Source organism: Cajanus cajan, chromosome 2 (genome assembly GCF_000230855.2).
Source record: "Cajanus cajan strain Asha chromosome 2, NIPB_CcT2T_4, whole genome shotgun sequence".
Lineage (NCBI taxonomy): Eukaryota > Viridiplantae > Streptophyta > Magnoliopsida > Fabales > Fabaceae > Cajanus > Cajanus cajan.
Window position 1 is genome coordinate 80,111,746 of NC_138518.1, and position 27,791 is coordinate 80,139,536.

At 31.7% G+C, this 27,791-nt stretch overlaps 4 protein-coding genes across 6 annotated transcripts; 3 read left to right on the plus strand and 1 right to left on the minus strand.

Annotated features, from left to right (window-relative positions):
* The first annotated feature begins 2,000 nt into the window (after positions 1-2,000).
* LOC109813521 (Nucleotide-sugar transporter family protein) lies at positions 2,001-7,212 on the plus strand. Of its 2 annotated transcripts, XR_014431843.1 has the most exons (8): positions 2,001-2,334; positions 3,961-4,009; positions 4,104-4,330; positions 5,292-5,490; positions 5,579-5,722; positions 5,803-5,928; positions 6,168-6,242; positions 6,710-6,771. XR_014431843.1 is itself a non-coding variant. In XM_020377726.3 (7 exons), exons 1-7 carry the CDS (start codon positions 2,207-2,209, stop codon positions 6,869-6,871), a joined length of 984 nt encoding a protein of 327 aa, XP_020233315.1. In that variant the 5' UTR covers positions 2,005-2,206; the 3' UTR covers positions 6,872-7,212. The 2 variants fall into 2 exon arrangements, 1 of the variants encoding a protein (XP_020233315.1); XM_020377726.3 differs by lacking the exon at positions 5,803-5,928 and having other exon boundaries at positions 2,005-2,334; positions 6,710-7,212.
* Positions 7,213-12,436: 5,224 nt separating this feature from the next.
* On the plus strand, positions 12,437-12,772 carry LOC109813492 (uncharacterized). Its single transcript, XM_020377680.2, has one exon. The coding sequence runs from the start codon at positions 12,437-12,439 to the stop codon at positions 12,770-12,772; it is 336 nt and encodes a 111-aa protein (XP_020233269.2).
* A 1,361-nt stretch (positions 12,773-14,133) lies between these two features.
* DOT3 (Phototropic-responsive NPH3 family protein) lies at positions 14,134-18,420 on the minus strand. Of its 2 annotated transcripts, none has more exons than XM_020377693.3 (6): positions 18,081-18,420; positions 17,869-17,938; positions 16,238-17,136; positions 15,786-16,059; positions 15,557-15,685; positions 14,134-14,650 (listed from the first exon to the last, which is right to left on the minus strand). In XM_020377693.3, the coding sequence occupies exons 1-6, from the start codon at positions 18,224-18,226 to the stop codon at positions 14,273-14,275; spliced, it is 1,896 nt and encodes a 631-aa protein (XP_020233282.2). In that variant the 5' UTR covers positions 18,227-18,420; the 3' UTR covers positions 14,134-14,272. The 2 variants fall into 2 exon arrangements, with proteins under 2 accessions (XP_020233282.2, XP_020233281.2); XM_020377692.3 differs by having other exon boundaries at positions 15,786-16,062; positions 18,081-18,418.
* Positions 18,421-22,748: 4,328 nt separating this feature from the next.
* LOC109813502 (ras-related protein RABH1e) lies at positions 22,749-25,649 on the plus strand. The gene is made up of 6 exons (XM_020377694.3): positions 22,749-23,087; positions 23,701-23,771; positions 23,982-24,070; positions 24,439-24,550; positions 24,898-24,988; positions 25,174-25,649. The coding sequence occupies exons 1-6, from the start codon at positions 22,971-22,973 to the stop codon at positions 25,315-25,317; spliced, it is 624 nt and encodes a 207-aa protein (XP_020233283.1). The 5' UTR covers positions 22,749-22,970; the 3' UTR covers positions 25,318-25,649.
* The last annotated feature ends 2,142 nt before the right edge of the window (positions 25,650-27,791 follow it).

A 27,791-nucleotide genomic window follows, 5' to 3' on the forward strand; every position in this document is an offset into this window, starting at 1 on the left:
TTAAAATGATCTATTTTGTTTGAATTGTCTAAAATAATTATACTAAAATTATATAAAAGGCGTAAAGTTATTTACAATAGTTAACACTGTTAAAATTAGTCAGTTGTTATGAATAAATGGAAAACAAAATGTGATACTTTTTTATTATAATTTTGAAAATAGCTTATTAAAAAATATTTTCCTTTATAATCGAAATAATTTAAGATGCAGGACACGAAAGAAAAAAGGAAATAATTTAATATTATAATTTTTTATCAAAATTATCACTATCAATGAGATTGTTTAAAATAAGAGTAAATGAGTAATATTATAGTAGTATTTTTAAAAAAAAAAAAATATTTCTAATGTTTTATAAAACAAATATTAAATGAAAAAAAATGCATTTCACATATTTGAATTTTAAATAAAATATGTTCAACACATTCTTTAGTAGTTAGAGGATTTGTAATTTGTAAGAACAAAATGCAGGTGAATTTAGAATTGCTCTTAAAATAAGCTATTGATGTAGGTCTCAAATGGTGGTTATGTGATATGATGTTGCTTGTCTTGTTTGTTTGTTAGTTTGTTCTTTAAAAGCAGCTACACTGCTGTACACAACATCACTGATGTTCCTTCTCCCTGAACAGTATAAGCCGTTGTCCCCCCACCACCCAAAAAAGAAGGGAAAATGTTTCAGAAATCATTGAAGGCAATTGCACACATGTGCCAGCAATAGAAAGAGATGATGGCCAAAACAATGCCGCATTAGCGGATACACGCACTTTTGGTAAATATATGTATACATCATCAAATGCACGCGCAAGAACCACTTTTTTATAGCTTTCCACGATCAGGCCTTGTCTGCTGAATTTGACACACACTTCATGTGGTTCAGAGAAAAAGAAGAATTACGATTTTATTTTATTTTTTTCCCTGAAAAAAGCACTTTCAATAAATAAATGTTCTTAAAAAAATTATAACAATTCGGTTAAAAATATTGCAACTTGATAATATCTTTATCTATGTTTAAAACATGAATTAGGTATTTTTTAAAACTTCAGTTGATTTATATATAATAAAATAAAATACTATTATGTAATTTAATATATTAAAATATTATCAATTGTATTTGTAAGTCTCGTGAAAGAAACTTATTTTTTTTTTATATAAATATCATAATACTATTTCACTAATATATTATAGCATGCTAATTTTTAATTTGAAAAATATAGAAGAAACTAAGTAAGGAAAATGTATATATATATATATATATATATATATGTGTGTATATATTATTTATTTATCTTGAGATTCTTGTGTTACACAAATATAGTAGACGAAAATTTTATTTTATTGGGGATATTGTTTAGAGTTTGCTTCCTAAAATTGGAAAACAGTTATATTCATCTCTCTGGAATTAAGAAAATAGTAAATTGTCCGAAAATAAGAATTGGCCATTACGTTAGACTAAAATTAAAATAAAAAAAATGTGGCTAAAATAATAATATTGATATATTTCTTTAAATTAAAAGAAAATATATAATTAAATTTATTTGATTTTTTTATTTTTATCAAGAACTAAAATAACTATTTACTCTAATACGTACGTATAAATAATATTTAAAATATTTTCAAATGTTGACAATTCTAATAATGTGACCATGTACTTGCTTTATTTTTTTGCCAATAATTATAGACATTATAAATATTTTAGGTAAATTAAAATTAAAAGTATGACTAATTAATCATTATTATTTGGAGAAACAATAAACGTTTTATTATCACTTAATTAAATTTATATATAAATTATTATATGAAACATTAACTTTTTATAGTGATACATTAATTAATAGATAAACAATAGTATACAGAGATAAACTTTGCCATCACTCACATTCAAAAGCAAATAATTTAATCATCATTTGTTGAAATATACATTTTAAATAAAAATAAAATAAAATAATCATTTTCGTTATTAAATTTATAACGCTGTTTCTTTTCACGGTTCATTTTATTCATTCAAGCCAGAAAGCAAAAAATATGAAATATGCACAATTTGGTCGTCTCCAGAAACAGTAATGCTCACGCAACGATGTCGTTTAGTAGCAGGCATGGGAAGTAAGGTATCCGTCGTGGTTTACCGTTTACGGCCGTTACGTAGAGTAGCTATATCTATAATTCACCGTCAAATCTAAATCGGAAGAATTAGAATCAAAGCAAGCCCTGAATGGCGCCACCGCCGCCGAAGCCAAAAGGGGCCACTCAGGGGATGAATAATGCAAGGATTCACTTCTATTCCATTCTCCTCGCTCTCCAATACGGAGCTCAACCTTTGATCTCCAAACGCTTCATCAGGTTTTTCTCTCTCCACAATTTCATTTCTATGCTTCCTCGTTTCTTTTTTATTCACGATACAGTTGTAATTATAGTTACCGCCGCCAACTGCTGAAGCATTTTATCACCTTTTTCTAAAGTCCTGGACCTGCACTTAGTTATCACTTTTTCGATTAAGCGTAGAAATTAGTCGTTGTTTTAAATATCGTCGGCAGAATTAATTATCTTTTCCGCTTGATCTATGCTGTGGTTGTTGGTAAGATTGGTTTGTAGTAGTAATTGGTGGAGTAGGATCGCGAGATTGGCATAATTCAACAAGCTGAGCTAGTTTTTTTACTTAGTCGGCAATGTTGGCTGTGGCACTATGGAAAAGAAAAAAAGAAAAAAAGAAAAAAGGAAAGAGTAAGGGTCTCTAAACAGTAGAAGAATTCAGTTGATGAAATATGTAGTATAAAATAATAAAATCCTTTGAGGAATCACCACTTGAATGCATCCTTTCCCTTTTATGTTGATGCATATGCTTAGACATATGGAATTTGAAGGCCTACTTGGGTGTGGTGCATGGCTTTATCTGGGAAGTAGGGATCCTAGAAATCCATTTAGATTTAGCTGCATTTTTCTTGTTTTGCCTGTCACACATTTACATAATTCAAGACAGACATGCTCGGAAAGTGGGAATTCAGGTCAAGATCAGTTAAGTGACTGGGTTTCCTTGTTGGATTTGGCTGTTTTTAAGTGACCAGGTTCACTTCAGAGTGCAGCTACAGTCCTTGATTGGAAAATCAATGGTTGAGTTTGTGATAAAATAATACACAGATATAAACAAATTATTTAGTAGTTAAACTTTTAAGTATTGACTTTCTAGTTAATGGTTATAACTTATCTTCAAAAGTTCGCTCCCTCTCTTTAGAGGAGTTAAATTGTTCCTTTTTTTTTTATTATTTTAGTTTCTGATAATGTTACAAATATATGTAGGATTGGCTATGAAGTTATTCTTACTCTAATTAGCACAAAATTTACATGATATTCTAAGCATAGCTCTTTTCTGTTTTTATCATATTCATGTAGCCTAGATTTGGTTTTTATGAGAACGTATTTGGCTCCATCTATTTTTTAGGATTTGGATTTATTTCTTTGTCCTTATGCATGATTCCAGTGCAAGCTAGTGTGCCTTCAGTTTCCTTATGTTGAGATACAAGGATACAAAAAATCAGAAGAAAAAAAGGGGGATATATACATATTAGCTCAAATTATAAAATCAAAATTAAAAAGAGGCACAAATGTTTCAAAAGTCAGCATTAGTCATTCTCCACTTTCTTGTATCCTATTCTTAATATATCCCAATCCCATCCATATTAGCGCAAATTTAAATGAAAAAAAATTGCATATCCTGGCTGGCGCATATCTGATTGTGTATCCAACATGGATACACAGTTAACACTGGTATTGTATGATAATCACTATGAAATGTCTGCTTCCTCTTTTAACTAGGGTTAAAATTAATTTATCCATGTGATTAGTGGATTTTAAATTTTAAAATCTTTCAAGTCATTCAGTTTCTTGTGCATTAAATCATTAATTAACATCTTAATTATGAATGACCATGTGAAGCATGTCTTATTAACCTATTCCCCCCATTTCCTGTAGACGTGAAGTTATTGTGACTTCATCTGTTTTGTCATGTGAGATTGCGAAGGTAATTTTTGAACTGTACCACATAGCTTTGGCGTGCCTTATTATAGAACCTGTACTTTAGCATGCTTTTCTTATTCTTTATATCTGTGTTTTAGGTTATATGTGCAGTGTTTTTCATGGCAAGAGATGGTAGTCTGAGGAGAGTGTATAAAGAGTGGACATTGGTTGGTGCATTGACTGCATCGGGACTTCCTGCAGCTATATATGCATTGCAAAATAGTTTGCTGCAAATTTCTTACAAGAATCTTGATTCGCTCACATTCTCAATGCTAAATCAGACAAAAATATTTTTCACTGCATTCTTTACATATTTCATATTGAGGTATGTTCCTACAATTACAACTGTTAATATTTCTGCTATTTTTTGACAAACCCATTTGTTCACCGGTTAAAGATGGTACACTAAATTGTTATCCATGTTTGTCAAATAAATGGTTTCACACTTTCACTCTGATAGCTGTTGTGTCAGTATAAAAAACAAAAGTAATTTGTTCTGCGGAGCTGGAGTTGTGTCCCAGTTACTTGTGGTTTTGGCTGGCCAAGATATAATTTTAGTGTTGTTTAGGTTGTTTTCTTTGAACCTACTTGTATTCTTGCAGTCTGTGAGTTGGGTTGAGGTCATTGATGTGCACTTGGTGTATTCCAGAATCTTTAACTATATTTTGTTAGGTTTGGTGTATTTCACATTAGTTTTATGTGTTTTAGATGATTTTGATTTCTTGTTCTCTTGTTGGGTGCATCTGCAGCAGTTTCAGAGGGTGATTATAGGGACACACTTCTGAGAGACTTTTCTTCTATTCTTCTCTTACTGGAAGGATTTCTACATTTCTTCTTTATGCTTTGTTTGGGTTCAGCAGTGCTTCTTTTTGTTGCTGTGTTTGGATGGTTCACCTCTTTTATTTTACTGGGTTTCTTTTCCTTCTTGGCGGTAAATTCTGTAAAATGGGTTGCATTTATTTGTGTTATTCTGCTTCTTGTAACCAACTAAAGCATAGTGTTATAACTTATAAGGCTATTAGCTTGAGGGGGGTGTTAATATAGTGTTATAAGGTTATTGGCCTTGTAGTTGGTGTTCTTGACCTTATACTGGTTATAATAGTACTTGATCTAATTATTAGCATAAATAGGAATATTGTGTTAGGGGTTTGTTTGTAACATATTACATCCATAATCATGTTTTCATTAACTTTTAGCCTTCTGTATTTCTTTTCTTTCTCCTCTAACCTCGTACCTATAATGTTAACATTGTACACTGCAAAGCATCTAATAAATGGTTCGTACAGGCAAAAACAATCCATTCAACAAATTGGGGCCTTGCTCTTGTTAATTGTTGCGGCAGTTCTTTTAAGTGTTGGTGAAGGCTCTAGCAAAGGTTCTGCTAGTGGTAATGCTGATCAAATTTTATTCTATGGAATTATTCCTGTATTAGTTGCTTCAGTGCTCTCAGGACTGGCTTCTTCCTTGTGTCAGTGGGCTTCTCAGGTTATCAGAACTTTCAGTTTTCTGTTCAAATTTATAGTTCCCCGATTGATTGATATTAATATTTATCTATTGATTCCTACTATCACAGGTTAAGAAACACTCATCATACTTGATGACTATAGAGATGTCTATTGTTGGAAGTCTATGTTTGCTTGCCAGTACTTTGAAATCTCCAGATGGGGAAGCTATGAGACAAAATGGGTTTTTCTATGGTTGGACTCCTCTAACTTTGGTAATGTTCATACTACTGTTTGACTTCTGTTATATAATTCTTAGAACTGTTAGATTGTTGTCATGCTTATGCATGTACAGAAGAAAGTCAATACAACCGAGTACTGACACAGAGATATAGAAAACTGAAGTTTTCAAATTTTGGCCTCCTGCCCTCTGTGCCAAGCACATGCATATACATGTAAACTTGGATCGATACTTTTTCAGGTCAGGATTGATAAGAGTTCTTTTTTTCTTTTGGGGGGTAAGGGTTTGATAAATCTGTCATTAACTGCATTAGTGAATAGTTAAAATGATAATTACTTGCAAACTCATAATAAGGACTTTTTAGCACCTTTTTTGGCCATTTTTATCCATATGCAAGAGTGATTGTGCCTTTAATAGATATTGTCATATTGATGTACATCAACTTTAAAAAGTTACATATATTGTTTTATTCAATTCAGATCCCAGTAATGTTCAATGCCTTTGGTGGAATTCTTGTTGGTTTAGTTACAAGCCATGCTGGTGGTGTTAGAAAGGTAAGTTTAACTTTTTGAACTATTACTGAATTACTTTTGGGATGCACTATCCTCAGATGACAGATAAAATGGAGATCAGATGTTAGTCGGCCCTTATTGTTAGTTTACAATGTTCCTACATCACCTATCAGGAGGTTAATCGGGGGAAAAATATTGCATGCATTTTTTGTTTTATCGCGGCTTTTGGTGTTTTTAATCAAAATTCTAGCATGCATTGTTAATGTTGATTAAGAGAAACAAATATTGCACCTTATCGGTGGAGCAGTAGAGGCAGTAACTACACAGACTTTTGATAATTTGCTTGTGGACAACATAAAATTATTGAGGAACATAGAAGTTGCCGGGCATGGTAGCAATTCTATGACTTGTCAAATCATTTCATAGCGAGTATTAGGGTATAAAACCTCTTCCCATTTTCTGTTCTGCACTAATGCACTTACAGTGGCCTTCATTCAATTTGGTTGCAGGGGTTTGTCATTGTTTCAGCATTACTAATTACAGCATTACTACAGTTTATTTTCGATGGAAAACCACCTTCATTGTATTGCCTTGTGGCTCTTCCACTAGTGGTCACTAGCATTTCAATATACCAGAAATATCCCTACCAGGTTAAGAAGAAGGAGTCATAAAATCTGACCATTATAACATGGGGACTTTATACCATTAGTTCCCCGTTGAAACTACTTTGTTTTTCATCCAGAATATATTAGCATATTGTAAATGATACAACATAGAAGGCAAAAGCATTATTTTCAATGTCTTCTCGATCTCAGTAGAATTAGGATGTTATACACAGAGCTCTTTTTTTTTTTCTTTTTAAAATTCTCGAATCTTTAAATGATCATTTATTTGTCTCCTCTTCATTGTGTGGATAATAGGATTTCAATTTGAAGTTTATGTCGTACGAGACAATGTCTGTATCACCAATGAGATTCACGCAGAAAAACATTTATATTTTACTGTCGTTTAATCCTTTATCTCTGATGAACTGAAACATTAGGAATTTTTTATCCTTTCCTACTCTTGAACAGCACAACATGGTTTTGTTGGACTGAGAAATACATGGACTTCATCATGCCAGGACCCCCTATGATTAGTTGTAGAATCCATTATAAAGATAAAAGTAAAATAAAATTGGTGCCTCTTCCAAGAGGTCCGTACGCGTTTATTGAAGGTGATGAGAAAACCTAAATCTATTAGTGGTACAGTATGCAATGAAGAGAGGCTGACTGGCCCAAGTTTGAAGTGATATTACCTTATAGTGATAGTGAAGTAAGTTCGTCGTTTCTTCATTTGAAAAGTTTGTTGTCTGACTCGTTATTGTGACGATGGAGAATGAAATATTCTTCCATTTATTGTGCTTTCACAATAATTTTTGTTTTTTTTTTACAAAAATGGTAGATAAGGGATTATTACCTTCCATCATTATCAAATAAGTGGTCAATAGCATGTTTACGGTTCTTAGGTCAAATAACATTGTTTACTTTGTGATTAGTTAAAATTTACTTGTGTTAATTTGACTTAAGATTTTATATATTAAATTGAGTATTAATAGGGGTTTATTAGAGAAATTTCATCTTTGATGTCAAGGAATCTGTACCTGTCTGATGGGCACACTAAGTCTTCTAGTAGTCCAAAGGCCGAACGAGAGCTCCGATCCAATGCGTTGGTGAAGGGGTTGGTACCTGTAAAAGGCACTCCAACGCTCAAGTCAGGACAAGCTCGAATATCTAGGATAATTAATGAACAGTGACGTTACCTTTTGTCCTGAGCTATTTATACTGACATTTATGGGCCCTGGACCCCATGGGCCCTGTGACATACTTACCGTATTAGGTAATACACCTTAATCGACTAATTAACCCCTAATCTTTGATTAAGAGTACCAAATTATGGTAGGCCGATCCTGGTGGCCGATTGGCATTCGGCTTCCTGATTCTGCCATTCGGCGGCCGATGGGGAGGTGACCGAACCCCCCACCTGTACACTGCCCCCCAGCCTTGAGGAAAGGTGAAGCTTTCTTCAAGGGTAAAATGGAGACAGTTGCTAGGGTAAGGTGAACGGTTGCATGCCTCTAACCGTTGGATTTCGGGGATCGAACGGTTACATTTTTTCAAAACTTGAATTTTATCTTTAAGGGTCGAGCACTCCTCGGTAGAATGTCCACGATTGCGATGATACCTGCAAGACTTGTTGGTATCTGCCCGTGGCGGGGTGGATGCTCTTTTTGGAACGGCTAACACTTCTGAGGTCAGAGCTTGCTCAAGTATCGCTGCCCGACTTGCATTCAAGGGGGTGTACTGCGAATATTTTGGTCCTCGTGTAGGTCGTTCTCGAAGTGTTATTTCTTTGTTGCGCCCCCGAAACGATGGCTCTCCAGGCTTTTCGGTTTTACTCATGATTTCGGCTCGGGCTTGATTCCGAAACTCAGCCAACTCCTCCATTTGCATATATTTATCGGCTCTCCTGCGTAGGTCATTCATATCTGAAGGAGGTTTCTTGCATAGGCTATTGACGAATGGCCCTGGTTTTAAAGCTGTTGTCAGATGATGAAGCGCTACAGCCGGGTTAAGATCTCGGATTTCCAAGGCTGCCTTGTTGAACCGATCCATGAAAGCTCGAAGCGTCTCCTTTTTATCTTGTCGAAGACTAATCAGTGATAAAGATGTCAGGCTATGGGGACGACTTGTTGCAAACTGAACTGTGAATTGAGACGACAGTGTATTGAATGAGTCGATCGAATTAGGGGGTAGCCGAGTGAACCAGCTCAACGCCCTGCCCTTGAGGGATGTAGGGAAGATGCGACACAATGCAGCATCATCCGTAGTACTCAGGGTTACCTGCGTAAGAAAAACGTCAAGATGTTCATCAGGATCAGTGGTACCATCATACTTATCAATAGGTAAAGATTTCCAATTGTCCATCAGAGGAAGCTGCATTATGGAGGGAGTAAAAGGGTGTCGGTGCGAGCCAACGGTTGTCAAGTCTGCGGGCCGACCGACAGTGGGTAAGGCTGAAGGGTGCTTTCCAGGTGCTACTGCCGAGGCGTGAGGGACCGAGATATGGACCGTATGGGACTGGTGCGACCCTTGAGTTTGTGTGTTGGTGCCCTGAGTAGGTTTCCACGAGGTATCTTGATTCTTTAACGCCTCATTCTCAGCTCTTAAGGCCGAAAGCTCCCTAGCATCTTTTTCTCGCTGCTGTTTCATAGCCTCCATCTCTTGTTTTAATAGACGAACGGTTTTAGAAAGGTCGGTTTCGTCCACCACTTCGACATGTTCCTCTTCGGGTTGTTGATCTGTCGTGTTTATTCTCCTGGTTATCGCCATTGTCTCACTCAATTAATCTTTACAAGCGTCTCAGTTCGGCCCCACGGTGGGCGCCAAATGTACCTGTCTGATGGGCACACTAAGTCTTCTAGTAGTCCAAAGGCCGAACGAGAGCTCCGATCCAATGCGCTAGTGAAGGGGTTGGTACCTGCAAAAGGCACTCCAACGCTCAAGTCAGGACAAGCTCGAATATCTAGGATAATTAATGAACAGTGACGTTACCTTTTGTCCTGAGCTATTTATACTGACATTTATGGGCCCTGGACCCCATGGGCCCTGTGACATACTTACCGTATTAGGTAATACACCTTAATCGATTAATTAACCCCTAATCTTTGATTAAGAGTACCAAATGATGGTAGGCCGATCCTGGTGGCCGATTGACATTCGGCTTCCTGATTTCGCCATTCGGCGGCCGATGGGGAGGTGGCCGAACCCCCCCACCTGTACAGAATCTTTTTGAGTAAATATATTTACTTATGTAAGATCTTATGATTATAGAGAGTGTCGAATTTGCGTTATGAAAAAATTAAAAAAAAAAATCATAAACTCTTATAAAAATGAATATTGTACATGAGCAATGCTTCACCAACATAAGTTAATAAATCAAAAATAAAAGTTTTTAAGCCTTTCTTAAGTCTTAAGTATTGATTTTATAATTTTTTTTTAATAAACATGATATATACAGTATTCAAAAGTTGATAACAAAAAATTAATTTGTGTTCAATTGTTTGTGGTACATTATTTTACTTTTTTAATTAATTAAAAATCATTTATAACTATTTTTTAAATAAAATTGTCATAAAAGTTAATATTTGGTCAATTTATGATGTTAATAGCATATATGATTTTCTTTTTGTTTATAGACATGACTCATGTAGTATCTTAAAACTAACACTTAAAGATTAATTTGCAATATAATTTGATAATAATACGCAATTATAATAAATTTTTAAAATAGCTAAATAAAAGAGTATGTAGGCTAAGACTTTACACACTAACAATATAAAATAAAAAAATCATTATCATCCAATTATAAACAAACATATTTATACAAGCATAAATTAATCATACACTTATATAATAATTATTTTATATTTTATATTAAGTAATAATTATTTTATGAATTGATTGCGTATAAAAATTAAATTTTTAAATAAAAATTAGTAATATATTGCTTAAATAATTAATAAAAATATTTAGTTAATACAAATATTGCAAATATTATTGTTAGAGTAATTATTCGGGAATACAAGTATAATATTATTATATTATTTTTGTATATCTATTTTTTTTGTCATTAATAAGTATAATAAATTTAAGGAAAAATAGTATTATATAATTTTATTATATAAGTACTTTTTCCAACTCTTGTGATAAGACATTTTTAATCGAATCATACGTATCAATATAAGTAATCATGTTGGTTGATTTTATTAAGTTTATAAAACAAAATCTATGATATACCAATTTTACCTTTCTTACTTACCATTGAACTTTCATTATAGAAATGAAAATATTACTCCATTTAAAAGCTTATGCATTAATTCTAATAAAATTGACTAATGATGGTTGAAGAGTTTGAGAAGTGAGATTGAACATTTATGTATCAAATTTTCTTCTTATTGGGGGTGAACATTTGTCAAGTTGGGCAGAGTTTATCCTTGCCCAAATTCAACTTGATTTTTCAGTCAAATCATTTTATAAAATCTAAATTTGACCTAATCGATGCTTAAAAATATATGGGACAAAGTCGGGATAACCAAACTTTGATGTACTATGTTATATTTAATATTATATATAGTTAAATTATAAATTAAAAGAAGACAAAATTTAAAGGCTTAAATATGTTTTTAGTCCTGCAAATTTAAGGTAAATCTGTTTTTAGTCGCTCAAATTTAAAATTATTATTTTTAATTCCTGTAATTTCAAAAAATCTTATTTTAGTCCTTATATTCAAATTTTGTTAAGAAATTTATCAAACATTATTGCATAAAATCTACCTATTGGTACCCCTATTAGTGAAAATATCACATTAAATCTGGTTAATATCGCATAACTGTCTTAATTAGTCACTTTCAAATATGTTATTGGTAATCTAAGGGACTAAAACAAGATTTTTAAAAATTACAGGAGTTAAAAACAACAGTTTTAAATTTGAGGGACCAAAACTAAATTTACCTTAAATTTAAGAGACTAAAAACATATTTAAACCAAATTTAAATTAAGATATATTTTATAATATAATTTTTAAAACAAAAAATTTTATTATAATATAATATTATCGTATAAAAAATTATTATTAGCTAAATAAATTTGTATTATTAATAAATAATAACTCAATAAAATCTATATTTTTTTTAGAGAATACTATATATTAAATTAAATTAAACAGCTCAAAACGTAATCTAAATTTATTCTAAAAGTTCAAATTCATCAAACCAAAAAGGGTATTGAATGGAGTTGAATTATGTTTATCCTTACTTTTCTTTGACCAAAAACATTCCTTTTTTCATTAACCAAAAACATTCTTTAATAGAAGTAAAAGATGAATAATAAAATTGATGTTTTAATAAATTGAAAAATACTTAATAAAAAGAATAATCATTTTCATGTGAATTGTGACTTGTAAATATTATTTTTTATATTTTTGTTTTATTCTTTAATTTCTTCTCCGGACAGAGTTAAAGACAACAAAACACAGAGAGAGACGAAAACAGGTGGCGGCATTGCCAAGAGAAGTACCACTATTAGGCCGAGGAAGAGGGTTTTAGGCTTTGGCAGGGTTTAAGGAAGCGCGGAGAGGGGTGAAAACATCAACAGAAAGATTGTCTTTAATTAAGGAAGTGTTCAAAACCAAAATCCATGGCACACATTGCAAACCTTCGGATGACGCCGTTTATGCCCACAACTTCCTCAAACGACGTCAAAGAAATCGCGTTTAAGACCGCCCCTTCAGCTTCCAAGGTCGAAATCAAGCACCTTCTCGAAACCTTCTACGGCTTCGAGGTCCAAAAGGTGCGAACCCTGATCATGAAGGGCAAGAAGAAGCGTTACGCGGGTTCATTGGTCGCAAAACCCGATTACAAGAAGGCCTACGTCACCCTCAAGAAGCCACTTTCCTTCTCCCAGGACCTTTACCCCGTTCGTTCCACCCTCCAAGATAAGAAGAATGAGAAGATGTTAACCACTCAGTGCTAGGTGTGTGGTTTTAGGGGTTTGAAATTTTTGTCGTCATGTTCACTCTTTTCTTTTTTTGGTACCATTTGGGCATAAGAAGCTGAGGATGGCACGTTGTTTTATTGGAGTTTATGGATTAATGGAGATTGTGTTTGTGGGATGAATAGAATTTTTTTTTTAGAAAAAAAAAAAACTTTTAATTTGTTGCGTTTGACCGTATATCACACACTGCTGAATCAAATAAAAGCATGTCCAGTACGAAGAAGAAATAGTTCTATTGTTTACAAATGCTCTTAGGGATCGTATTTTAACAAAATTGACCATTGATATAAATCTCAGTAATTCTCACTATTTTGTGCCTGTTATAAGAATTGATAGCAATTGCTCTTCGTTTATTGACTTGTGTTGTGTCAGGTGTCAAGCCTTTACACCCGAATTTAGTGCCTCGTGCCTTGCAAATATACTAGTCCAAATCCAAGGTTGTGTCAGCAGTATACTTTGCTTTTCAGGTTAACTCAACATTGTTGTTGAAAATGATAGAGGACAAAACTTATGTAAAGTTCCTTAGATGCAATTACTGGTGTTTTCTAATTAGAATTAAAGTTTTACATCAGTGCTATGTGGAAATGTATATTAATGATATCTGTACCTAGGTTCTTTAGATATAGTTGATGTTTCTCATTAGAATTAGAATTTTATATTAGCATGTTTTCTAATTAGAATTAAAGTTTTACATCAGTGATATGTGAAAATGTATATTAATGATATCTATACCTAGGTTCTTTAGATATAGTTGATGTTTTTCAATTAGAATTAGAATTTTATATTAGTGATATGCGTGAATGTATATCGATGAAATTTGTACCTAAGTTCTGTTTTACATCTATAATTCATTTTACCCTGGTATGAATAGTAATAATAATGTAAAACCTGGAATGAGTTTGGAAATTTGAAAGCTGGGTGCAGTTTTGTCGTTTACCATAAACATCAAGAATCTAGTTGCTATGAACAGTACGACCGTGATTCCAAGAATCTTTATTTATGAAATGAATGAATAGATTCTATACGAACTTTTTGATTGCTAAACCAGTGTAAACTAACATCCTCCTAAATTATAATTTGACAGTGAACTCTGTAACTTAGCAGCACATTTCCTGTAATTTGAAGTTTTGAACTCTTAAAATATTTTTCCTTTTTGCATTTTTCTGCAATGCTAGAGAATTCCCTTAATCTGCATATTTTATTGTTCATTGCTGAACTTATAAGTTGATGTACTGTCAACTGGATGTTCTTAGGGTTCAAAAGTTTGGTATCAGTAATCTAGTCACTAATTGGGTATTGATGCATTTGGAAGTCTTTGTCTGTATATGGAAGCTACAGCCTACAAGAAACTTTTTTGTCTTTGAACTCAACAATATCTTAAGATACAAAATTTATACTATATGCTTCGTATAAAGAAAGGCTAGCTAGGTGTTTTTACAACAGGATTTTTTTATGTTGACACTTGAAAAATAGAATACTTCAAGACATGGAGAGCCTTCTTCTAGGGTTAATTATGCGTAGAATTCTGTTTGGTGACTTGGGCATATCCTGTCTCTCTCCAATTTCAATTCCTGCTGGTTTTGTATGTAAGGAGTTCTTAATCTTCCGCCAATGTAAAGTCCACCCTGATGAATTCTTTGGCTTGTTGCTTAACTTTTCATACTCCTGTTGTAATTCAAAATAGTCATTCTGCAGTTCTACCATTTTGGACTTTACATTCTCAAGTTCTGTTTTGAGTGTCTTAATATCCAGAGTTGCAGATGTCTGGTTTCCTTCTTGTTCAGATTGGCTTCCACTTTGCGCTGGCTCCTTCTCTTGCATTGCTGTCCTCATCTTTACTTGCTCTGAAAATAGAACCTGCATGATGTGTATACTTTTATTCAGGTGACAGCTTTTATGCTGAATCATCTCTCTTATCATATTAACTCTAAGAATGTATGTAATTTTAACCATAATTTGTTGTGCTACCACACTATCTAACATGGGATGTATATTATGAAACCAGTTCCACCTGTTTCTGTAGAATTCATTTTTTATATTAAAAATGAACTTGGAAGTTGGAATATTTAATTCTTTCTGTTGAATCCTAACATGATGATTATGTCATATCTCAACATTTCTGGTCTTTAAATCTCCTAAACCAATTATGTTTTACTGCAATTTTAAGAGAATTTTATTTTTAAATCATTATAGATTAGTAAAAAAACAATCTGTGTAGAGGAAATAATTTGTAGGTTCTATTATTTTCTATTGGGTTAGGATTGTTTTTCTGGCCTCTCCCCGAGCGCATGGTTTCAGGGAGGGATTTGGGAGTATTGCTGTTTTGTTTTTATTTTTTCTGCTTATAAGGAGGATTGGTAAATTCCTGCCTTTATTTGATCCTTCTTTCCTTCTAATAAAGTTTCTTCTTTCGTAAAAAAATTGCCACTCACCTGTAGGTTCCGTATTCGTTAGTATTTGAGGGTTTTCCTATTGAAAGTTAAAGTAAAAGGTATGCAAAGTTGCAATTATTAATATAATGAATAATATCATTTATCCTAAATTGGTTCTAATGTTAATTTGGTTACTGTGTTAATGTTTCTAGATGCCCTTTTAACAGATGCTACAAATTCTGAATTCTGAATTATGCTATATAAGTCATCAATTTCCGTTTCTTTTTTTATTTGTGGAATATGAAATTCTTAAAACTGAGGTTAATGGTCAGTTGTTAATTTATCATGTATGAAGCTGAAATAGTTTGATTCCAGAGATTGTAAACTTTACCTGGACAACAGTTCGTAGGGGCAATCTCTCATTTTGTGCAGCATGCAGGCATGCATCAAGTGAGAGTTTCTCACAGTTCATTATTTTGCAGAGTCTTTTACGGTCATGCTCGGACATTGAAGGATGGGTCTGGAGAGATGTCAATATAAAAATGCAAAACTTTGTTGTGAAATCCATTTAGTTAAAACAGGAAACTGAAACACAAGAAAATAACAATTAAAATTATGACCTTGAGGTAGGTGTCAATGGCTCTATATAGACCATCATCATATGATCGAGTATTTTCCGGTAGCAACTCGGCGAAAACTTGGAACTTGGTAATTGAAAGATTTGGGTCTCTTGCAATTTCAGTTAGGTAACTGTCCAAGAGCCTGCTAATATTGAATTTCCTAGTCTTCTGTTGATGTTGCATCTGCTGTTGTTCATGCATCAAGAAGTATTCAACAATTCGTTGCACTACATCTACGTCTAGCATGGTGCATTCTTCAGATGAATTAGCCATGCTACTAATGAGGGGGAAAAAGACAAAAGATAAATATTAGTGTCATTGATCATTTTCATAACTCGTGTTTTGTGTTGTGTTTATCTTTGGGTTTAGAGGGTTGCGCAGTTAAATTTGACCTTTGGCATTAATACCGATTCCAATGTGGGGGTAAAAAAATAGCATTGTGGCATACTCACATGACCGTTTTTCCTTGATCTCCATTTTGATATCTTGGAATTAGAAGATCATTCACCTCAGCATCTTCCAACACCATACTCACTCTCTTTTCAAGGTCTGTTGTGAGAGCTGGCGATACAGAATACATCATAGCCATCTTTAACATCTGCAACATGAACTTACATGAGACTGCATCTTGCTGGGGAGGAATAATGCTTATTAGGCTTTCAATAATTGTCTTTTGTTCCTTGCTGTGTCCAGTGCTTTCTTTCTTCTTCCCACTAAAAATACTGAACTGTAGGTTACTCTTTTCATGCCCATATCCTCGTAGCCCTTCTAACTCCACATCCATTCCTGGCAGACATCTCTTGGCATATTGCATGATACATTTACCAATGATCTCTGGTTTGGTTCCCTTTGCCCTTATTGCTGAAATGATCCGCATAAAATGATCAATGCGGAAGGTGGCCACGTCATTGAACCACCAGCTTTCTTGATTCGGTGCTGCATCCTCACTCGTGAGGTCATCTTTAGAAGCCTTCCATGCGATGGAATCACAGCATCTTCTTACAATTTGGAGGTTTTCAGCCCATGGAGATAGGTTTTCGCAAGATTTCAGAACAGTGATAGTGTCTTTCCATGAAGAAAGCACAACAAAGGTGAGGAAAGCTTCAGTCTTGGAAATGAGGTTTCCGTCTTCTAGTTCTTCAGTCATCTCTAGGAACTCTGATGCACATCTTAGTGCAGCTATGTTATCTGGGCTGAAGTCTATAGGGAGGCCATAACAGAACTTCAGAATTGTTTCAAATGTTTCAGATCCACCTGGGAAATTTTCTAGCTTGAGCGCATTGCCAGAATTTGATATGAAAGGCTGAATTTCCAATCGTCCTATGTAACCACACTTTGATAGCAAGGGGTACTGTTGTTACAGAAAAAAGTGACCAGCGTACGTAATGATGTTACAGCAAAAGGAGCTAACATACAAAATGATTAAGACATGAAATGCGGGTCTGTATGGTTTCTTTTATCTTTGTTACAAAAATGTTACTTTATTTTCATTAGAAATTAGTGTTTTAAGATTTTGTTTATGGAAATAGTAAAACACTAAAAGTAGTTTTTTGTTATATTATTCATTATTTCCTTCATGAAATATTCAAAACAAGAAATAGAATAAAAATAACGCGACATTTCCTTTTATAATTATTGGTGAAAACATATAAATTGATAAAAAAATAAAAAATAAAAAAAAATCATAGACGCTATTTCCCACATGTTTTTTTGCTGTTCTGTTTTCAAGATTTTTAACCCGTCTCTAATGTTTTGTGGTTTCTATCTCGAGGAACTTTTTTACCCTATCCAAAAGGTAACAAGACACGTGCACACAAATACACACTTCACAAAGAAAAGGAATGGGTGGTTCTTATGCTCCCTTGATAGAACTTTGTTCTACACCAGTCAGTGTCACTCAACGAGATAAGAATGTTAATGGATTACCAATGGACAGTGTTATGATATTATGGTTTTAGTGTGGTCTATATATACATCGCTGAAGATTCTGTTTTGAAATATGTTACTAAACCAATTCAGAGGGAGATGTTAATGATTTTCTGCATTTACAAGGGTTTAAATATGTTATAGCATTTGTCTATACCTTGTGAACATCATAAGTGGTTTCCTGGACTTGAATTGAAAAATCTGTCGGGATTTGAGGAGCAATGAACCTGCACAGGACCAAACCAGAGAAGAAACAAAAAGAAGAAAAAGAAAACACACACATAAGTGGTAGAAGCTAGTAAAGAATGGGAATTAGACATGTAGATGTTTTTATTAGAGAATCTATAAAAGATCCTATTGTAGTAGTACCATGAATGTGAATGTTCGCCTTTGAAGCTATCAGCTATTGTGATGAGTTTGTTGGGAATTACAATGCTTTTGTCTGAAACCTGATCACTTCTGTCAGAGTGACTCCCGGAGTCTTGTTGTTCTTGCCCTACTTGAAGGGACTTCATGGTGATAGTTTAGCTAATTGCAGTAAACATGGGATAGACACTCCATTTTGATGTAAGAGACCAATGGTATGAGACTCGGTATGTTGTCTAAATTAATGCTGAAAATTGATTCTGTGGTCATTGTAGGGCTGTAGTTAAGACGGTTGTTGAGTTGTTTCTTTCCTTCTAGGCTATCAACTTTAATAAAATTCTGCTGTTGTGTATTATAACTCTGAATCTTTCAGACCAAGTATGCATATGGTACGTGGTTTTGTTTTAGTGGCTTTATTTTGTTTGAATTTTCTCTGAATTCACTAGTTATCTAAGACAATCATGCTTAATCCAAGTAAGGACACTTCAAACAGTAAAACTCTTAAACAAGACTATTAATTTAGTTAGAAGAATCTCTTATCGATTATTGATTCAATGATGAATAGTTTCGTAAATGAAATTTATTTGTATCTTTTAAAGTTGAATATTTATTTTAATTTTACTTTTTCCACTCTTTCAATTAATATTTTTTTTTAATATATTTTCTTTCTTTTCTCATTATACAATGATCTTCACACAAAACTTACAAAAGTGAGATTGATTTTTTACTATTTGTATTTTTATATTTAAATTATTGTTATTAAGAATATGTTATTATTTTCAAAATTGAATTTAAATTAATTCATATTTAATTTTAAATTATAATAATTACTATTAATGTTTATTTAAATTAAATTGTTTTAATTATTTTTATTATAAATATTTTATTATCTTTAAATTAAAATATAATTAAATGTTATTTTATATTTTTATATCCATTTGATTCATTGAAAAATATAGTAAAGTGGTTTTTATTTATCTAATTAAATGATAGCATATATATATAAAAAAATAACTTTTATGTATTATTAATGTAAATATCATCTTAGGTGTATTTTTAAATAGTTATAGTAAAAAATAATAAACTTATCTTACATGTCAATTTATGGTTAGATAATAGTATAAAAAAAATTGTATTACGGATTTATTATAATTAAAAGTTAAAAGGTATATATCTCGTGCATTTCAGAGATTAAAATTCTTATTGTTTATAATTGTATCAACATTTATATTCAGTTAAACAAAAACAATGAGCAACGCAACTTAATGGTGATTCCCAAGCACTATGGCAAGGTTTCTTTTTCCTTACTAAAGTTTGTGGTGTGTTTTAACTCCTGTATAAAATTGTGACCCCGCCTCCTAAACTTCCACTGTATTATAAAATAAAATGTGCAACGTTTTATAATTAGCTAAGGATTTGCAAAAAAAAAAAAAAAAACGTATTATAGTAGATTTTTACGATGAAATAACAAATTTAAAACAAGAAAAATAGCTTTATGTTGCTGCAAAAAATAAATTTATAGGATATATCTCTTTCTCAATTTCTCCTTCCATTGGGGGTATTCTTTCTATATAAAACAAAAAAAAGTACTTAAATATTTTATACTCGTTAAATAAATATTAATTAAACAAGCTTTATTTAATACTTTAATTTCAAAAGCATATCTAAAATAATAAATAAGAGTATTATTTATAATAAATGTGATAAATGATATATTAATAAGTGTGATATATATTTTATATAAAATTATAAAAATTAAATATATTTAATTATCTATGAAATTAGTTATTTTTTATTAATATATATATATATATATATAAAGAAAAAATATCCACTTATTTTAAAAATAATTCTACTTAAATTTATTTTATTTAATAATTTATGTTCTAAATTAAGTTTTAAAAATTTAATTATATAATTATTTAATGGGGCGACCGGGGGGAGGGATACATTGGCTAACATATTTTTTGAGGGTCAAAATTTCTCTTTGATTATTAAGATGGATTTGGGCCATTATTTGTTCCCCTTCAACCCTACATAGACTGACCGATCGGCGACCTCTGGCCTATAGGCACTGTCCGTCCATTTGGCATTTATGGAACTCACAAATTCTTCTACATTTATTCTTTCGGTAAAAGTAACGTAACATAAAAGTCCTAATTTAATGATGAGTACAAAATCCTAATTTTTCGTGGTTGCCATTTGCGAAAGTTTTTTTTTTTTTTTTTTAATTGATATAGAATATTCAACAACTTTACATAAATAAGTAGAAGCTATAATTATTTTTTATTAAGCGAATCTATTTAAGAATAAGGTGTTACCTTCTATAACATATTTAAATCAAAAATTAAATTATAATTTTTAATTAAAAAAACTATTTATATTAATAACTTTAATTTTAAAATATAGATTTGAATTGTGTTAAAATACTATTAGACTATTAAAAATCACATTTTTTAAAATACAGATTAATCATTAATTATCTATTTTTGAATATTGTATAAATCATGTTTATAATAAAATAAAATTATATATATATATATATATATATATGAATCATAAGTCTTTTTTTCTTGAAACAAGGAAAACAAACATATGAAATATTCAAGCCTGTGGATTAGAGAAAATAATTTGTCAAGGAAAATAAAGGGGCTACAAATTTTCATTTGTTTTTTAAAGTTTTTAGATTTATATTAGTAAATAATATATTCACACCTCCGAGAATTTGACCTCAGATCATTTGCTGGTTAAAGACCTTCATAGCTAAGTCAACAAAGACAATAATTGAGATACTCTACATACATAAATTCAATTAGTTGAGTTTTGTTAACTTTAGATGAAAATACAATATCAGTTAAAATAATATTTTTCACCTCTCCTCTTGTATAATATAAGTATATAAAAAAAATACAATATCAATAATTTATTTATTTTCTTATTTTATTCTCTGAGTAGTCTGGTTATTTCTAAACTTAAAGATCCTTTGAGTCAACTTCAACTCTTATTTCACTCATCATTACCTTGTAAATATACAACTATAGCCTAATTGTATTTTTACCATTTAATTTCATCATCATTTTAATGTGTTGATTTATGATTAATGACTGTTTTAGTTAATTTCATCATTTTTATTGTCATTTAATCATTAATATTTATGATAATAATAATTTAAAATATTTTTGTATAGTCTAGGTTAGAATCTGATCTCACTCCCTAACTAGGTATTTTTCCAATATCATGGTTAACTGAGCCCTTATGCATTACAGGCATGGGGCTGAAAGGCAAGTGTACCATCTCAGTCAAAATTTGATTTGACCCCTAACTAGGTATTTTTTTGATACCATGGCTAATTGAGCGCCTATGCCTTACAGGCTTGGGGCTGGAAGGCAAGTGTACCGTCTCGATCAGAATCCGATCTGACCTTCTAACTAGGTATTTTTCTGATACCATACTTGGGAAACATTTGTTAGACTTCCACAAAGCTTATCGGTATAATACCGATATGTCATTAAGGCATAGGGCGCTTAGGGATCTGAGATGAATCGAGATCCCCAACATGCAAACACTGAGACGTCATATCCAAGATAATAGCCCACTGGAAAACGCAGGATGACGCCTTTAATACTGGCAACGATATCCAGGGAAATCTCATCTTTAATAACCAAATATTTCCAAATAAAAACGGTAATGAAAATTTTTGCGCTCACGGGGTCCATGAGGCCCATGAACAAGAAGGTATAAGACCTAAAATTCTAGAGCTAGAAAAGCATATTATACATTACACACTTGAATGTTCTGGCTTGGAAAGGTTGACCTAGGAGAAGATCCCTAAACCCCTTGGCCGGAACAATTTTATAAAAGCTATTTTTTTTAATTAATTGATAATAAAAACTAATAATATACATCAATTAAACCATAATTTATGCGCAGCACCTTCCAAAAGTAACGGGATGTTTTATTTTTTATTTTTTGTGTGAAAAAAAGTGTTTTATAATTGAAGAGTATGACTTTGGACTACAAATATATATCTATACTATTTATTAAATTTATACTATTAATTTGCTCCAAAAATATATTTATATTATTAATAAATATAATATGTCTTTTTGACGTGCACGTTGTGTTAACCGCTCTTTAACTTAATAAAAAAAACAAAAAAAAAATTCCTTTTTCATACTTTTTTTCTTATATTTTTTAATTTATTTTTTAAACTTTTCAAATCCTTTAAATATAATTACTAAAAATCATTGACATTATTTTATTGAGAACTACTCACATATTTAACTTCAATTATATTTATTATTTATTTTATTTTATTTTTAAAATAAAATGTACAAAAGTACGGAAAAAAATTACGTTAGTCGTTAAAAATAATGTTTAGTTTTGTTTTACTTGAATTTAGACTCTATTAAAAAAAAATCAGATATGCATTCTCTCAAATAAATTTTATTAAAATATTTATATAATTATTATTCAACGAGTAAATCGATTTATACTACGTTATTTGAATTTAATGAATAATATAGGATTAAAATAGAATATTGTAAGGCAGAAAATTGTTATGATAGAATATAGGTTAATAGGTGTGTGTGTGTAGTGTAGCAAAAGAATGCATACTTAAATTTAATAAAGAATGCAATCATGTAAGCTAAGGGGGCGAAATGAAATAAAATAAAAGGTTCGCGTGACGCGGTCCTCTCCTGGGCGGTTTCTAACTCCATATATGTATGTATATATAGTGCATTGCATTGCATTGTAATTGTATTGCAGTGGAAATTACGTTAAATTTGGCGATCCTTCATTTCCTCTCTCTCTTTGTGAGGTGCGATAAGAGAATTCGGGGGATTCAGATCTGCGTTGCGTCTCTGACTCCGAGAGAGAAGAAATAAGAAAATGGCGACGGTGTCCCCTCTCGCCAAATACAAGCTCGTTTTCTTGGGCGATCAATCCGTTGGCAAAACCAGCATCATCACCCGCTTCATGTACGACAAATTCGACACCACCTACCAGGTCCCCCTCCCTACTCCCTATTCCCTATCTCAATTCACTTTTACCATTTACGACATGCCTTTTACATCTGCATGTTAATTGTTAATCAATCTGCGTCACGATTGCTTCATTTATTTATTTTAAATGAATTTCGCGATTTATTTTGCCGTTTTTTTTTATGACGATTTGGGAGGATACAGATTCTGCAATGTACTAGGAATTAAAACCGGTTATTTCAAAACATTAAGCATTCTGGGACGGGGATCCACATTTTGAGTTGGTCAAATGCTAGAATGGGAAGAAGAGTTGTTTTAGTCATTCAGAAGCGCTTCATTTTTTAAGACGCTTGTTTTATGAGATTTCCGATTGCTTATTGTTTAAGAAAATGATTGGTATACACCTAGTGAGAGTTAAGAAATGATCAAATGAAACATGTGTTAAGGCATGAATATATATATATATATAGAGAGAGAGAGAGAAAAAAAATGAGGAAAACCCTTGTTTGCATTAGCTATCATATAAATTAACTTAAAATTGGATACGGAGGCTTGTTTTCTCTTTCCTTCAATGATTCACAATTTTATCCTTCCTGGTACCAAATTGCTGACAAAATTTTTGGTAATCTAAATTTCAGGCAACTATTGGTATTGACTTTTTGTCAAAAACAATGTATCTTGAAGATAGAACTGTTCGCTTGCAGCTTTGGTAGGATGAATTCCTTTTCAAATTATATTTTTATAGAAATCCACAAATATACAAGCTCCGTCTATTTATATTTGTTTATCTAGTTTTCAAAAATTATATTAGATTAGAGTGCACATTTTTGGTGATATAACCTTGTTAATTTTTATTTATTTTTTTATTTTCACCTGTTATTTTTACAATTTCTGAGCTTTGTATATGTTAACTTCACAGGGATACTGCAGGGCAAGAAAGATTTAGAAGTCTCATTCCAAGCTACATAAGAGATTCTTCTGTTGCAGTTATTGTATATGATGTTGCTAGTGAGTTTTATATGTTCTTTTTTATATCACTCTGATTATCCAGTTAACTGGATTTTTTCTGGATCTTTCTGGATTTATTCGTGACATAACCTTTCCAAACTATTGACCATGTTACTCACAAAAAGGTTTTGTAGCACATGAATGCATTCTTTCATATACACAAGTGTGAGTCACTGTTCTGATCTTATTTCCTAAGATACATTTATGTTGTTATTGCATCCACGTCCCACCCTGTTTGCGAGTCTGCTTGCTTGCACTCATGCCTGTTCTCTTGTTTGTGTTTGCATGTGGGTTTAGAAGTTTAGTGTTAATGATATATTTAACATCACTTTATAATTATTTAACCTATATAAGCTGTTCTTATGCAGACAGGCAATCATTTCTGAACACTAACAAGTGGGTTGAGGAGGTTCGTACAGAACGTGGCAGTGATGTTATTATTGTCTTGGTTGGAAACAAAACTGATCTTGTTGATAAAAGGTTAGTACTAATTTTGGTCTAAATGATTATTTTTATATATAAAAAAGTTAAATTCTTAACTGTTTGCTGACTGGATATGTTTTAGTGTTCGTCTATTAATCAAAATGGGGTTTCCATATTATGTTTTGATATTCTGTTGGTGGCTCCATGTTCTGTTTCATCCGAAAACTGTAAAAGTCTGGTAGATTAAATATAGTTTTTGGATGACCTAAAATTCGTTTTAGGGCGTGAACTTTGGATCTATTAGTAGTTAAAAATTGAAGGAATCATAGCTAACACATTTACCTGGCAGCTTGCACTGTTTTACATTCGTATAATGTGTTGTGATGTTACCATCTTAAAAACAGGCAAGTTTCTATAGAGGAAGGAGATGCAAAGTCCCGTGAGTTCGGAATCATGTTTATAGAAACCAGTGCAAAAGCAGGCTTCAACATCAAGGTGAAAATTGAATTCTCCAGTTATCCCGATATATTTAGTATATCAGAGCATTCTTCTGAACTATGATGCCAGCGATCTATAACTTCAAATTGATGACCTAATGTCTTTGTTTTGTTTCTCTAGTTTATCTTCTTTCACATGTTGGTTTCTGTGTCTTTAATGTTTTCTGTCAATCCATATTGCAGCCTTTGTTTCGTAAGATTGCTGCTGCCTTGCCAGGGATGGAAACTCTTTCTTCTACAAAGCAGGAAGACATGGTCGATGTAAATTTAAAACCCACGGTGAATTCATCCCAGACAGAGCAGCAAGGAGGAGGTTGCTCGTGCTAGAGAAAACTATTCTCAATAGAAGCCGGTGTTTGTGATTCACTGAATATAGGATTGGCTTCTTAAATGCAATGATGGAGCAGGAGGAGACTTGCTTTCATACCAATGATCCTTCAGTTTACTTGGGCGAGGGGGACAAATTGCATTAATGGTTTTGATGCACGACACAAATATTGATAGTTTTTTTTTTTTTTTTTAATTTGTTATACAATTAGTCCCTTGATGTAAGAATACAGGTAATAAACAAGCTCTCTAAGTTGTCCGTCTTAGGTATATGTTTTACTTTAGATATCTGTTAAAGGCAAGAAATATATAACCCTCCATCTGGCCCTTTTCTTTTTGTGGCACCTATCGTCCTATACAAAGCACAATTGCCCGGTTTGTAGGGGTGATTATGGATCTTGTTGAACTCAAAGACCCTACCTACCAAACCGAGAACTGACCGAACCATTCTGTGAAACTTGGTTTATTGTGCTGCATCGAAAAATTGATTTTCATTTAACCTAAACTAAACTCAATCTCGATGGATGAGGATCTTAGAATTTAATTTTCTCAACTTGATTAGACCTAAACTAATACAATCACGCATTATTTTCTTAAGTATATTAATATAAAATAATGTTGTATATTTTTAAGAAATTCTAATATAGGATAATATTATTTTGCTGAAAAGAAAAATCTTTTAAAATGTCACTTGATTTGCACCAAAGCAACCATAGTAAGATGGAATTTGATAATAAAAAATAAAATAAAAAAATCTCAATCTCGATTAAATTTAATTAGTATAGTTTTATATTTATACAAATTTAACTCCATATATGTAATCACATCTACTGATATGCATTTTCACTTGTACATTTTCACTCAGTTGCTTCTATAGACATGTATTATTGCTAACCTAATATTTCATACTCTCTGGCGTTATCATTCTTGGTGTGTACTAAGGGTATTCTGGAATTAACAACTAGAAACTAATCTATTTGAGACCTAAATATTATTAAGACTTGAGTGAAGCTTTTGATACTCTGTTTGAATGGATTAAGACACATTATAGGAAAGTTTGTTGCAAATAAAAATCAAAAGAGTTTCCTGGAAAAGTGATGCCTAAACCAAAAAGAGGCTTGATAAAGAAATTAAAAAATAGTAATTTGTTTGCCACTTGGACCAGGGACGGATCTATTACTAATTAATTTTTCTTAATATATTATATAGATACTAGAACACGGACGAATCAACAACTAACTTATGGGAGTAATTGTCCCCACTAAAATTTCAAATTTTCTTAATATAATATATAAATATTTGTATATTATATTATTTCCACTCATAATAGATATTTAAATATTATTAAAAAGTTAAGTTACGATTACTTTAATATGGTAATTTTTACTCACTTTTTTATTTATTTTTAAAAAAATTTACACCCCAACCCTCTTAAATAATATTATAATATTTTAAATATTGAATTACTTCTTTATATAAATTACTTATACTCTGTCAGTGTAAAGTTTTTTTTACACTAGCAACCAATTATATCTTTTAATTATGTCATGTCATTATAAACACATTTATTTTTAACAGTAGCATGACACAATTAAAAGATATAATTGGTTGTCAGTGTAAAAAAATTTATACTGAGAATATATAAATGATTAACTCATATTATTTTGTTTAATTTTTTATCTTTTCTAAATTTTTTCTTACTAAGTTTTTGACACTTGATAATCTACTTAAAAAATATTTTATAGATGTATATTCTGATAATATATTTTTAGAAGAGTTTAATAATCACACTATCAATGTAAAAATGTTACACAATCAACCAATCAAAAAATATAATCTTTTAAAATAATTATTGTAAAAATCAACAAACTTATCATTTATAGTAAATTATAATTGAGTAATTATATAAAACTGTTTTATCCTGCCAATTTATCATTGAACCCTTTTTAAAATTATGAGGGACTAATTGTCTTTCTATGAAGATTTTAGAGAAAAAAAACATGTATCTTTGTTGGTGTATTTTTTTTTAGATTTAGTTTTTATTTTTTTTTAGATTTAGTTTTTTTTTTTTGTTGTGGATAGGAATTGTATAGAAGATGAATGTTTGAATGATTGTTTACTTATATAAATACACAGACATTTAACTATAATTTCTGGCAGCAATATACATGCGATATGATCCAAAGGAATATATGTTCAGCAGTATTATTTGATGGACACATAGGCATGCTACATGTCGTGGTCAAAATGTAAGCCCTATTAGTGGCCGAAATTCATTATAAAAAATAAAAGTAAAAATAGTGGCCGAAATAAGTGGCCCATTAAACCCATACCACAACCAGATTTCAAAGAAAAAGGTTAGCCAGACCAGAAACAGAAGAAGAAGAAAATCGTACCAAAATTAGGAAGACTAACACCCGCAACAAATGTCATGGATGTCTACAATATGATTGGCTATCATGTCATCTCGTCAA

Bases quoted from the DNA above. Each gene is read 5' to 3' on its own strand.
- LOC109813521 (XM_020377726.3), top strand. From the start codon at position 2,207: ATGGCGCCACCGCCGCCGAAGCCAAAAGGGGCCACTCAGGGGATGAAT. The intron at 4,010-4,103 runs GTAATTTTTGAA...TCTGTGTTTTAG, and splicing joins TGTCATGTGAGATTGCGAAG to GTTATATGTGCAGTGTTTTT. The intron at 6,243-6,709 runs GTAAGTTTAACT...ATTTGGTTGCAG, and splicing joins ATGCTGGTGGTGTTAGAAAG to GGGTTTGTCATTGTTTCAGC.
- LOC109813492 (XM_020377680.2), top strand. From the start codon at position 12,437: ATGGCACACATTGCAAACCTTCGGATGACGCCGTTTATGCCCACAACT.
- DOT3 (XM_020377692.3), bottom strand. From the start codon at position 18,226: ATGAAGTCCCTTCAAGTAGGGCAAGAACAACAAGACTCCGGGAGTCAC. The intron at 16,063-16,237 runs GTGAGTATGCCA...CCCCCTCATTAG, and splicing joins GATCAAGGAAAAACGGTCAT to TAGCATGGCTAATTCATCTG. The intron at 14,651-15,556 runs GTAAAGTTTACA...CACATCATGCAG, and splicing joins CCCTACGAACTGTTGTCCAG to GTTCTATTTTCAGAGCAAGT.
- LOC109813502 (XM_020377694.3), top strand. From the start codon at position 22,971: ATGGCGACGGTGTCCCCTCTCGCCAAATACAAGCTCGTTTTCTTGGGC. The intron at 23,088-23,700 runs GTCCCCCTCCCT...TCTAAATTTCAG, and splicing joins AATTCGACACCACCTACCAG to GCAACTATTGGTATTGACTT. The intron at 23,772-23,981 runs GTAGGATGAATT...TTAACTTCACAG, and splicing joins ACTGTTCGCTTGCAGCTTTG to GGATACTGCAGGGCAAGAAA.